Here is a 13,570-nt window from a genome sequence, read left to right on the forward strand (position 1 = left end):
TTGTACATTTTTTATTTATAAGGGAAATTATAATAATTTTAATAGAATATGCAATATTTTTAAATTAAAATATAATATTGATGTGTAGCAAAAATGAGTGATGGTGAGTGTACGGATGTGAAATGTCGTCCTCAGAGGATTGGGGGTTAGGGCACGCAATATGCAATCACAATAAACTAGGCACTAGCATAAGGAAATCAACAAGAAGCTAAGCAAACTACAAGTTTAAGGAAATGGTAAGACTAACACAAATACGCAAAGATAAACACAAAATAAAGGAATAAGACTCAAGCTAGGGAGCATTATCTTCTAGATGCATAACACAACCTAAGGATTGGGAAAAATCACACAACCAAGGAATAGAGGGGATGCACGTATGAATCCTAGTCTATAAGTCACTCACGTGAGCAAATTAGCAAGGATTAGAACAAGGAATTGAATTGCCCTACTCTCGTGGTGAATCAACTCCAAGTTATTCTTCAAGAACAAAAAGCATCTAAAACTCCCAATTTCCCCCCATTTTCATAGGAAAAATTGGGTTTATGCAATGAGTGGCTTAGAATCTTGACCCAACTCTCATTGAGGCCAAGAATCCTCCAAAACATGCCAATGAATGTTGTACAATACACCAAGCATTAACAATATACAAACACAAATCCTTCATAAACTCAAGAACCCTAGGTTAGAGTTCTTCCCCTTTTTGCAATAATCACAAATCAAGCATCAAGATAGATAATACAACCCTAACTCAAGTCCATAAACTAACTACCCATGATTAAATAGCAATAAGAACACAAAAATACAAGTGTAAAGCATAAATATTGCAAGATAAAGAGATAAAAGGGGAAAAGAAGATTATCTATTTAAATGGATGGTAGAATCTTGAAATCCAAGTGTAGATCAGATCCTTCAATACAAGTTTGAAATATGATAAAGAACCTAAATCTACACCTAATCTAACACTAAAATATGAAAGGAAAGAGTAGAAAATAGTTAGGGTTCGAATGGGGTTCAAAACCAAGTAAAAATGAGTGAAAAATCAGGTAACAAGGAGCATAGGTGGGGGGCTCGACGCAAAAATCACTTAATTTGGACATTCCTAGGTCGAGATATGGTCAAATTATCGAACAGTGGTCAGTTTTGGTCGAAATCTGTAAGTTTGGAACTTCAACTTCAATGATAATTTTGACCACTTTGGCTTCCTTTTTAGGCTTTGATGTTTGAACAGGAGTTGTAGCCCTTTGAGTCTTATTTCCAATGGGACAAAAATCACTTAATTTGGATATTTGCAGGCTGAGATATGGTCCAAAACCTAAGATGTCGACGTGCAGGTCGGGAATTTCAATTCCATGATCTTTTGTTTCTCTTTTGCTTTGGTTTGCTCAAATGACCAAGATCATTGAAAGCACCACCCTTAGGCTTCCTTGGAAGTGTTTTACCCATCCTCTTAGCTTTTCCTTGGCTCCTATGGACTCTAAATGTATCCATAATGCTCCACTTGACTCCAATATCCTGCACCAAAATGCATGATATTACTCATCTTTGCTGCCAATGCTTTCCAAATCAAACTCCTTGCAAAATAACACAATTTAGTCATAATCTCATGAATTTTAGAATGATCTATATGCAAAATGGCTTAGTGAAAGAGGGGAAAATATAGATAAATAAGTACTTATCAAATATTGAGAGGGTAAACAATTACTTATGAGAAAAAATGTAATACTAATAAATGATATATTAATTGATTGGTACCTAAGAAAGAAAATATAATACATATAGGGAAAAAAATAAAATTCAATACTCTTGATGAAAATGTAATACTTTTAAATTAAAATGTAATATTATCTGTTGAAGAGTTACTTATGAGAAAAATTATTATACATATGAGAAAAAAATATAATACTTATGAAAAATTCAACCCTTCTCACGATGAGAATCCGTGAGACGTTGCATATAAGATTTTGCCTATTTTTAATAGCCAATATTTTATTGGGTTACAACTAATTTTGATTATTGTATTGCTACCGTACCACTTCATATTTAATAGCTAAGTTATTTAACTCTTGCAAGTTTCTGCCCATATTTGTAATATTCTACTTCTATGCTAAACACGGAGTGACACATACTTAACTCTATCATGATGCTTTTCTTCCTTAAATTCTGTTGTGGCCTCTCCTATTAAGTTTCATTATGATATAATATTATTAAGTAGATGATTTTTTAATGTGAGGTGGGTTACGTTGAATCATTTTAAAATACTTAATAAATAAAAATAACTTTATTGCCATGCTAGATTGTGAATTGTAGTGAAGGATTTTGATGAAATTTTTATACTTATTACTCTATTTATCACCAAACTTGCAAAGTAATTCATCCCTATTTAGTATTTACTTCATTAGTGGTCCTATCACATAATAATTTATTGTTAATTTATATAACAATTAATTAATATTATATTAGATAATAGCTGGTATATGATCACTAAAAGCTCTATAAATTGGAACCTCAATCCTCTCCTTCTCATGTCAAACTCTACGTACTGCATCAAATATAATTAAAAGCAATTTGTATAAAATCATATATAACAAAATATAATGAAGACTCTTCATCAGCTGTTGCCTGCATTATCTCTTTTCTTTTCTTTATCGTTCCTCCCCTTCATAGCCTTTTCAATAAGGCAGTTTCCTTTACCGCCGGTAGTCGGCGTGGATGGAAAGGAGGTGAAGCTGGGCGAGTCGTACTATGTTTCCTCCACTCTGTTCCCACCACTTGGGGTTTGCCTGGTGGACAACGTTAAGTGTCCCAAAGACATCATCCAGTGTCCCTCCTACTACGACGACCTTCGCGGCCTGCCTGTCACCTTCTCCTCCGTCGTCAACTCCACGGAGGACACCGTGGTTCGAGAGAACACTCCCTACCGTATTCAGTTTTCCGGCGCCGTTGGCTCTGGAAACTGTAGCAACGAAACTAGCTTCTGGTACCTAAAGGAAGACGGAATCGCCGGCAAGGGTTTCGTCGCTATAGGTCCCAAGACTCTCGCTGTCGAATTTACGATCCAGAAAGTGGTGGTGGGGTACAAGATCACCGGATGCATACTACCACCTTTGCGCATTTGCTACGACGTTGGGTTCGTATCGACATTTGGATTTAATCGGCTAGGTATCGGGTCGGACGTCCAGGCCGTCGAGTTTTTCTTCGGCAAGGCTACAACTAATTCCACCGTCGCCATCGATTCACTGTAGCTACATGCAACAGTGAAGAATATAATGTAGTATATTCTGGTTACGTTTTGTCGGGGACATGTATCCATGTGTGTAATAATTTGTCTGCTGCATGCCATGCATAGGACAGCAGCTCTGTACTCTCAATAAGGGTTCTGTATCCTTAATTTCTTCGTATTTATGGAATTATGTTTTTCTATAAGATGAATGTATGTATAATGTATTACAATAAATAAATAATTAATTAATTACAGAGTATTATGATTTATATTATTTTTAGACTTTTAAAAGGGGCGTGCACTACTGGAAATTATGGAATTTTCGACCACCTAAAAATAATCTTAAATCAAGGCGAAAGTCTTATTTCGATCACTTTTGGTATCCGAAAAAATATTTGTTGCTATTTCCGACCACTTTTTGGTATCAACTTGATTTAAGATCACTTTCAGGTGGTCGGAAATTCCATACTTTCCAGTAGTGGTGACACATTTATCTATCAAAAAATATTTTTTTAATATATAGAACGAAGAAGATAAATGTATTTTGAAGGACTGATTAAATTATTGTAACATGTGTTGAATTGGTTTTATTTAGAGGATGAAAAAATAAATAAATAAAGACTATAATTCATTTCTTTTTAAATCAATGTCGCATTTGTAGAAAATAAAATTAAAAAAAAAAAATTATTATTGTCAATATGTTTAAAAATAGATTATCGTATGTGATAGTTCAAACATTTGACTTGTTAACTATAGGATTTCAAATTCAACTCCTCATGAGATCAAGTCTTATTAGTTTGAACCGGTGAGTAATTAACAACTAGTTTATTTCCTTATGCTTATTTTTCTTTTTGCATTGTACAAGTAATAGTTTGTGTGAACCATCTTCAATTCCCTTTTTCTATGTATTCTCAAGCCTTATACACAATGTTCATTTTGTACTTATAGTTCAATATGATCCTTGGAACCTATTGTTTTCAATGATTTGGCTAGAATAAGTCTGGGAATGGCTGGTTATACCTAAAGAATAACATTCAATATATAAAAATAAATCTTATTTTAATAGACCATCTTATAAGACAGATCATGATTAATTAGATAGTATTGACGTGACTTTTAGGTTCAGGTCGGGTGCTAATTGTTTTTTATATTTGCAGTTGTGTTCTTTGTAATACATTTCCCCTAGGGATACAAAGCTATTACACCGTGTAACATATCCTTATTTGTAAGATGAGTTGAGTCAAGATAAAAAATAATATTTATACTTGAAAACGCAATATTAATCAGTAATAAATTATTTGTTATATATATATATATATATATATATATATATATATATATATATATATAAAGGAAAGTGTAATATTTTTAAATTAATTAAAATGTATCATTTAAGGGTAAATAGTTACTTATGAGAAAAAAAATGTAATATATACTAACCAATGATAAATTAATTGATTGTTACTTATATTATGAAAGAAAGTATATAATACTTATGAGTAAAATGTGATACTTTTGATGAAAAATGTAATACTTTTAAATCAAAATGTAATATATGATGAGTTGAAGAGTTACTTAGGAAGAAAAGGTAATACTTATGAGGGAAAGTGTAATACTTATAAAAAATCTAACATTCTCAGGATGAGAATTTGTGAAATGATTAAATAGAGAAGATTTTGCCTATTTTTAATAGCCAAGATTTTGTTAGGTTACAACTGATTTTGATTGCATTGCTACCACAGTACCACTTCATATTTTAATAGCCAAGTTATTTAATACTTGCAAGTTTTTCCCCAAATTAAATTTGTAATATTCTATAGTCTTTTGCCCCTTAAATTTGGTTATGTGTCTCTTAAGTTTCTTTTTGATATAATATTAATAAGTAGATGTATTTTTTAATGTGTGGTAAGGTAAAGTGGTGTGGGATAGTTGATAATATTAATGAATAAAATAATAATTTTATGACCATGCTAGATGAGTAGATGGTGAAGGATTTTGATTAAACAATTTATATGTATAACTTTATTTATCATAAAATTAAATTTGCAATACAGTACAATTCGACCAATGAATTCATCACTATTTACTTTTCATCCTATCAATGCAATTTCAACCAATTTTCATAAGTGGTCCAATTTCATATCACATAATTAATAATTTATTCTTAATTTATGTAACAGTACGTACAGCTGGTATATGCATGATCACTAGCTAGCTCTATAAATTAAATTGGAAGCATAGCTCCTCTCCTTCATTCTCATGTCAAATACCAAAACCAATTTCAATATATCATATCAAAATTAAATTAAATGAAGACTCTTCATTATCAGCTCTTGCCATATGTTTTGTTTTCCTTATCGTTCCTCCCCTTCATAGCCTTTTCACTAAGGCAGTTTCCTTTACCGCCGGTAATCAGCGTGGACGGAAAGGAGGTGAAGCTGGGCGAGTCGTACTATATTTCCTCCACTCTGTTCCCACCACTTGGGGTGTGCCTGGTGGACAACGTTAAGTGTCCCAAAGACATCATCCAATGCCCCTCCTACTACGACGACCCTCGCGGCCTGCCTGTCACCTTCTCCGCCGTCGTCAACTCCACGGAGGACTCCGTGGTTCGAGAGGGCACTCCCTACCGTATTGAGTTGTCCGCCCCTGGAAACTGTAGCGACGAAAACTTCTGGTACTTAAAGGATGACGAAGGATACGCCGACAATGATTTCGTCGCCATAGGTCCCAAGAAACTCGCTAACGAATTTATAGTCCAAAAAGTGGAGTCGGGGTACAAGATCATCCAGTGCGTACTAATTCCAATTCCACCAACTCCCATTTGCTACGACGTTGGCTTCTTATCCACGTATGGATATAATCGTCTGGGTATAGGGTTGGGCGTCCAGCCTGCCCAGTTTTTCTTCGCCATTGCTACATTTCCACCGTCGCCATCGCCATCCACGCCTCCAGCGTCGCCATCCACACCTCCACCGTCGCCATCCACAAGCCCGCCCACAGCTAGTATAGATAATAATTCACTGTACCTACCACAGTGATCAATTTGTGGAGTGTTTTAATTTGTTGGGGACATGTAATAATTTGTCTTATCTGTTGCATAGGACAGCAGCTCAGTACGTACTCTCAGGTGTTATGCATGTATCCTTAATTTCTTAGTATGGGTGAATGAAATAATTGAGTTCTTTAATAATAAATAAAATTTATTATGACAATTACTATGTATGTAGTATGATGGCACATATAATATCATTGTAAATTGTAGTAAAAAAAATTACGGAGTATTATTTTATGTTTAATTTGGACTTTAAAATGGTCATGACATATTTATCTGATCTATATATATATATATATATATATATAGAGAAGATGATAAATAAGGAATAAATTATTGTAACATGTGCCAATTTTATTTGAGGGACTAAAGAAAATAAATAAAAACTAAAAGTAACAGTACGAACATTTGTTTGTGGTTGCGCTGCATTCCCCATGCATGCTTGCTGTTTGACTGCGGTTTCTTTGGAGTACGTCTGTGTTGATCCATAATATAATGTCTATTAGGCTGAATTTATCATACAATACACTCTCATAAAACTGTATCATACTTTCACATCACTAAATTTGTAATTCTTTTACTATATTTTCTACATCTTTACAATACTCTTTTGCTTTCAAAGGTGAACCTACTTTTATATCACAATAATAAATTAATATATTTTTCATATTTATAATTATATATAAAATAACTGTACATATTGCAAACTTGCTAGAAATGCAAGTTTGCAATACACGTGTAAACAAAAAAAAAAAAAAAAAAAAAAAAAAAAAAAAATCTTTAAAAGATGTAGTTTTGCAGGGATAAATTCAATCTTAGATTCTTGAATGTTGTTATTAGCGATGTTGGGTGTTGAGTTTTCTAATTTGTGCGCAAAAGTAGGTGTACATAAGACTAGATAGATTTAGTCCCATTGAAAAGTAATTAATCAAACCAATACAAGTGTCCATGTGGACGTAGTCTCACCAAATGAAGCACCGTACCCACTCCTAGCTTTTAAACCTTTGACTTTTATAGGAATGTTTTTGCAGAAAGGATAAACTAATTAAGGAAAAATTCTAATGAGCTGAGAAGTGCGGCTTTCATATGTTTTCTCAATGTATTTCCTTTTGTATTTTTACAAATATTAAGTATTTTTAATTTCTCAGTCGTCAAACTAACGTTACTCCCCTCCACTGCGCATGGCGCAATCGTCATCGGTGGGTTGCCAATTGCCATTGCGGCAAATTAAAGATTAGGACGAAGAAGACACCATCTTCATTCGTCCACAGATCTGTCTTCCTCTGCAAGCTTTTCCACCTTCAAATAATTAAGCACAACAAAGAGGAACAAAGATGTATTTTGATAAAAATGTATAAATTATATATTGGTGTATTTTTTGTTCTATTTAACAATCATCTCAGTTATTTCATTTTTCTAGAATACTTTTATAAGTACACCAAAAACCTCTTTCCCAAACTAGTAAATTATATATTTGGACACCACATTCTGACAAGTTACAATTCATGGTTAATGACTCTAAACTTTTAAACCTTCATATATGGTTTCAGAGAATAACTTATCGATAAGCCATAATTTGGTTAATTTGTGCACTTTATTTAGGGTCCGTTTAAAAACACTCAACGCTCTTGTGCTTAACCACATATTATTCAACCCCCTTTCGGTTCATTGTATACTCCTTAAAGCGATTTTCGGTGTGAGAATACCCTCTCACACACACTTCATTCCATCGCCACTAAACACAACTTGCATGTATATATTGGGTTTTATTTTTATTTTTTTCTTGTAAATCATAGAGAATAAGGTATATGTATATATGTTGTAACTGTAATATATATGTTATGTAAACATGCATGTATACCTAAACGGCTAAACCCATGAAAAAAAAAAAAAAAAAAACAACCAACCAACCAACCAACCAAAATGTTGAGCTGACGAGTAACCAACCCGCCATTGATTAAAATCGCATCTTCACCAAAGTGTTAAGTAAGTGGACAAAAGGTAGGGGACCTTTTCTCCCCTAATTGTGTATTTGATAGAAAGGATTTGTAAATCTTTTCTCATTTAATTTTAAGAAATGAGAAATTCTAGAGTTTGATTAGAAGGAATTACAATTCTTTCAATTTGAAAATTTGCAAATCTCAACTTCTCTAGGACTATGTGGTCTAATGATACCCGGGTTGGACTTCCATTTGGAAGATTGTTAGTTCATTAACTCTTTGTGTTTTAGTAGGTTGAGAAAGTATATGAACAGATACTACATTGTAATAGAGCTAGTAGCATTCAAAAAAAGATTGATTATCAATTAATAATCACACTAATCATTATTATCTCGTATGGATATGATCGATGATACATAGTTACGACTCCGTCCGTATTAGTAATAGAATATTAATTTTTCGCCGGCATGGGCAACTCAATTGGTCATAGAGGTTAAAGTTATAAAGAATGACTCAAAAAAAGATTGATTATCAATTAATAATCACACTAATCATTATTATCTCGTATGGATATGATCGATGATACATAGTTACGACTCTGTCCGTATTAGTAATAGAATATTAATTTTTCGTCAGCATGGGCAGTTCAACTGGTCATAGAGGTTAAAGTTAAAAAGAATAACCAGGATCAAGTTTTACCAGCAGCAGTGTAGGAGCAACCTCTTAGGACTCCTTGTACGGTGCCCAATAAGCAAATGTGATGCTCTATCAGGCCGAGGTGTGAGAGGCTCTTAGGGTTGGGGTTCAACCTTTTGGAAATAATAGAATATTAATCTTCCGTTGACATTAATTATATTTAGCGTGCCGTCACACATTTATTAGTTCGTACGGAGTAGACCCATTACCCAACCCCATGATAACACGACATTACAATCACAATATACTCAACTTAGTAACAGTGTCATATTAATTATATATTATATATTGCATATTATATATTCTATAGTACGTACATGAATATTATAACATTTTAATAGGCAAAAACTTGAAAGATCAAGTTCAATATCTTATTATTGAAATGTAAAATTGACTATTTTACTACATACGTATAAACAAAGCCGTTCCAATCAAAATATGGGTCATATGTGATATCTTTATTTTGACCCTCTTACAAATAATTTCAATCTAAAAAATATTATTTAATTTTTCTTCATTCTCACTATCATAGTATCATCTTGATCTATCATATGAACATTAGCATTTAGGTATTTTTTCTTGGCATCATCTTTTTGTTCATCTACTTGAGTTTTATTTTTTGTCCGAAGCTCTTTTTTAGATTGAGTTAGTTGTTTAATTTTTTTTTCTTTTTAAGCATTTATTTAGAAGTGTATAGTAGATATAAAAATTCTATTGATGTGTTTAAAAGAAAATAATAATTCTATTGCTGTTGCTGAATAAATAATTAAAAAATTATCAAATTAGGAACGAATTAATCAAATTATTAGTTGAAATTATTTTACCGCAAATCACTATATATGGTCTGACGAATTAGTTTTCCTCCTGTCGTCCTACTATACTTTGGTTGCTTCTTCTGCAGTTCCATTAGTACCGAGTCCGCTAGTTCTATCAACCCAATGTGATTATTCCAAGTATGAAAATTTCTCCTATAGTTTAATTAGAACACTAGGGTTATGCCGAGTGTGTGCGGACGAGATAATTAACTGCATACACATAATATGTTGTAGTTTATTGACACAAACGGTTAATTGTAGGTACAATATATATTAACTGCAAACACATAATCTAAAAGTTATTTTAGATCAGCGTCCATAATGCAAGGTAGATTATCGTTCCTGGTGTAATTTGCCAATATCCATGTAATATATATAACACCTTCTTTTTTTTTTTTTTTAAATGCACTATAAAACTTAATTAGATTTGGTGGTATTGAACGACAAGTCGACATCCCTAGTCAAATTGGTCAAACAATTAGATTAATAATCATAATATTTTAAATTTGACTCCTCATGTGTATTGACATTTTTTTTTTGAAACGGTAAACTTCACCGTTTATATGCATGCAATGTGCCTTAGCTTCAAAACTCAACAATCAAAAGAAAAAAAATATTTTAAATTAAATTTAATAGAAAGGTTTGAATGAGAAGAAAAAAAAAAAAACACACCACACACACATATATATAGAAAGGAAAAGTACAAATATATGTAGCAAAATTTTGGGAACTAAAAGTATGTAAATTAACAAATTAAATCTCCATCTGCCTTTTACAAAAGAATTTGTCGTCCCTTGAAAAGTGTTGAAGGACCGGTACTATTCTTACACGCAAATATACGTGCATCATCCATCATATCGCATCAACAATTCATATAATAGTGAGTACGGTTTCATGTATTTATTGAAATTCAACTAAACTGCGCAGAAATGAAATAAAAATTACAAGAAAGATAATATATTATTAAAGTAAATAACTCAGCAGTACGAGAGATGAGTTGTGTTTAAGAAGTTGTAATTGTAATATATATGTGTATTAAGAGCAAAATAAAGCAGTTGATAATTTAGCTGACTACTCTCTTTATCATGATTATCATAAACTACGGGTTGTTGACGACAATCCCCTTTCTTCCCCAGCAGATTCTTTGGGAGGAGTTTATAGGCGTTATGTGTTGGTGCAAAGCTTTTGCTTGGTTTAATCTTGTTTTTGAGGTGATATGATCGACAAGTCTTCGATTTTTCACCAAAAAATTACATTGTGTTAACATGTTACTGAATGCTATACATATATTAAATTTGTAAGAAAATGTAAATTAATACATACCATTCATTACAATTAATTAATCAAATTCAGAGTAACATTTTTTTTAAGTACTATTAATTATGTTACAATGCAGCCACTAGACCACAAAATCCTTGGCCAAAGTAACATTTTATAGGAAACATAAATTTGTGGTTCTTTAATTTGCCAATTACTAGTATAGGGTAAGTGGGTAACAAGGCAATATAATCCATCACTTTTTCTAGTAGTATTATTTCAAGACTTAGAGAAATAACCGCGGCATTACCTATGAAAATTAATTATTTCAAGACTTAGAGAAATAACTGCGGCATTACCTATGAAAATTAAATATACGTCCGGTTAAATAAAATAGTTAGCCTATTAACCAATTTTGACTTGTTTGACCACTATTAATTAGTTGTTTGACTTTGTTAAACAATTAATATGAATGTTTGATTAATTAGTTTTTTGTAATAGCTTATTGCTTCAAAAGAATAAAAAAAAAAAAAAACTAAAATTAAAAAAGCTGCTCAAAACAATTTTTTGATAAAGTCATTTTGTATGTAATCAACTCAGTTAATAACTAATTTACCAAACATCTTTTTACAATTATCAACTAGCTAGTCAAACCTACTAACTGAATCAACTAATTAACAACTATTTACCAAACAGTCACATTATATTTAGTGGTGGTATGACGCACACATATAAAATAAGTAGCAAGTTTGATGTCATTTCACCAACCGCTACTATACGTACTGCATGCACATGAAAAATGGTACCACAACCACATGAAATATGTTTATTATTTACGTCGCTCTTTAAATTGGGACTTCTCAGGTCCCCATTTCTCATATCCCTCACTCACCAACACAAAAATTACTAATTAAACTAAAACTACCTATCGCAATAAAATGCAGACTTCTCAACTACTGCATCTTTGTTTTTTCCTTTCCTTAATATTATCGTCCCTCCCCTTCATAGCCTATTCTTCGTCGTCGTCGGACACTTTTCCTTTGCCGCCGGTAATCAGCCTGGACGGGAAGGAGCTCAAGCTTGGCAAGCCCTACTACATATTCTCCACGATTTTCCCGAAACGAGATGGGCTGTGTCTTGTGGACAACGTCAAATGCCCCGAGGACATCATCGAATGCCCATACTTCTACGACACCTCTAGCTATTTTCCCGTCACCTTCTCCGCCGCCAACGTGACGACGGAGGACACCGTGGTTCGAGAAGACACTCCGTACCGCATTGAGTTCACCATCCCCGGCGCCACCACCTGCGCCACCGCAAAATACTGGTACATAAAGGATGTCGGAGACTCGCTCAGGGAGTTCGTCGCAATAGGTCCCAAAACTGCCGCCGTCGAGTTCCAAATCAAGAAAGTGAACCTGGGCTACAAGATTATGTACTGCATACTACTTCCAATCCCGCCTACTCCCATTTGCTACGACGTTGGGTTCTATAAGGAAAACGGATTTAATCGTTTGGGTTTCGGGGTGGGTATAGATGCCGTCCAATTTTTCTTCGCCGGTAATCTCTCTTCCATCTCCACCGCCTCCTTCCTCAACCTAGCCATCCCCATGTTCTAGACTGACTACTACAATATATATGTGTTGAAGTTTGGTTCAATTGTTGTTATTATTATTATATATATTGGACTTGCAATATAATAATCTGTCTGATCTGCTGTTTATCACAGCAGTCAACACTGCACCTCTCTAGCTTGTAACTTTGTATTCCATCTTTTTAATACATATTCTTAGTTCTCTCAAATCTTACTATCTTAACTTAACAAGCTCAATACAAATACCAAAAAAAAAAAAAGAAGACTCATGAAGGTGCCGGTGATTTGATGTGTTTAATCAGAGAATCAAGAAATAAAATGTAACATAAAATGACTTACAAATTTAAGGCCTCTATGAGATGATGATGCATAGAATCAGAGGTTTAAGATTCTCTTCTAATTAAGAATATAATGCAGCTAAGCTACCTTAAATTTATGGGTGAGGGCAATTTGTGATCCTAATATAAAATATTGTTATCCATTTTTTAGGCTAATTGAGGTCCCCGGCCGGACTCGTCCTTCCCGTTGTATACGTATCGCGAGCCAAGTAAATTATTCAACTTTTTTTCTTTTTACTTGTTCATTCTGTAAATGAATTCGTCTAACCTATATATTGATTAACTCCATTATTTGAACTATATATATAATTATATTATAATAAGTTAAATTCGTACTACGAACAATGAGCAATTCCATGTGAAGGTCCTTTGCTCCTATTCGTACTATATATATTATAGGTTGTTGGTGACTTGGTGGTATTGTTTAATGATTTATTGTAATTATGGGTTACAGTACAGTTAAGAATATTAATAATCTGATTATATAATTGTGTCTTTCATACGGATATTTAATTGTATTCTAATAATTGAAGCAGGTGCTCAATCTCAATTAAAAGTCTAAACTAATAGTTGGATTGCTAGTTATATGCTCAATAGTAATTAACATCTTTAACTAAAAAAAAAAAAAAAGATGATTTTATATTTATTGATTAAT

At 32.9% G+C, this 13,570-nt stretch overlaps 2 protein-coding genes across 3 annotated transcripts; both read left to right on the top strand.

Moving 5' to 3' along the window:
- The first annotated feature begins 2,525 nt into the window (after positions 1–2,525).
- LOC109170772 (wound-responsive protein GWIN3-like) lies at positions 2,526–6,434 on the top strand. 2 transcript variants are annotated; one of them, XM_019319928.1, is made up of 2 exons: positions 2,526–2,927; positions 5,860–6,434. In XM_019319928.1, exons 1-2 carry the CDS (start codon positions 2,595–2,597, stop codon positions 6,259–6,261), a joined length of 735 nt encoding a protein of 244 aa, XP_019175473.1. In that variant the 5' UTR covers positions 2,526–2,594; the 3' UTR covers positions 6,262–6,434. The 2 variants fall into 2 exon arrangements, with proteins under 2 accessions (XP_019175473.1, XP_019175472.1); XM_019319927.1 differs by having other exon boundaries at positions 2,526–2,914; positions 5,847–6,434.
- A 5,487-nt stretch (positions 6,435–11,921) lies between these two features.
- On the top strand, positions 11,922–12,602 carry LOC109170761 (21 kDa seed protein-like). The gene has a single exon (XM_019319916.1). It carries the CDS (start codon positions 11,922–11,924, stop codon positions 12,600–12,602), a length of 681 nt encoding a protein of 226 aa, XP_019175461.1.
- The last annotated feature ends 968 nt before the right edge of the window (positions 12,603–13,570 follow it).

This window comes from Ipomoea nil, unplaced genomic scaffold, assembly GCF_001879475.1.
Source record: "Ipomoea nil cultivar Tokyo-kokei standard unplaced genomic scaffold, Asagao_1.1 scaffold3340, whole genome shotgun sequence".
Lineage (NCBI taxonomy): Eukaryota > Viridiplantae > Streptophyta > Magnoliopsida > Solanales > Convolvulaceae > Ipomoea > Ipomoea nil.

Coding starts and splice junctions, on each gene's coding strand:
- LOC109170761 (XM_019319916.1), top strand. CDS start 11,922: ATGCAGACTTCTCAACTACTGCATCTTTGTTTTTTCCTTTCCTTAATA.
- LOC109170772 (XM_019319928.1), top strand. CDS start 2,595: ATGAAGACTCTTCATCAGCTGTTGCCTGCATTATCTCTTTTCTTTTCT. Junction 2,928..5,859: donor ACACTCCCTACCGTATTCAG/TTTTCCGGCGCC, acceptor TACCGTATTGAG/TTGTCCGCCCCTGGAAACTG.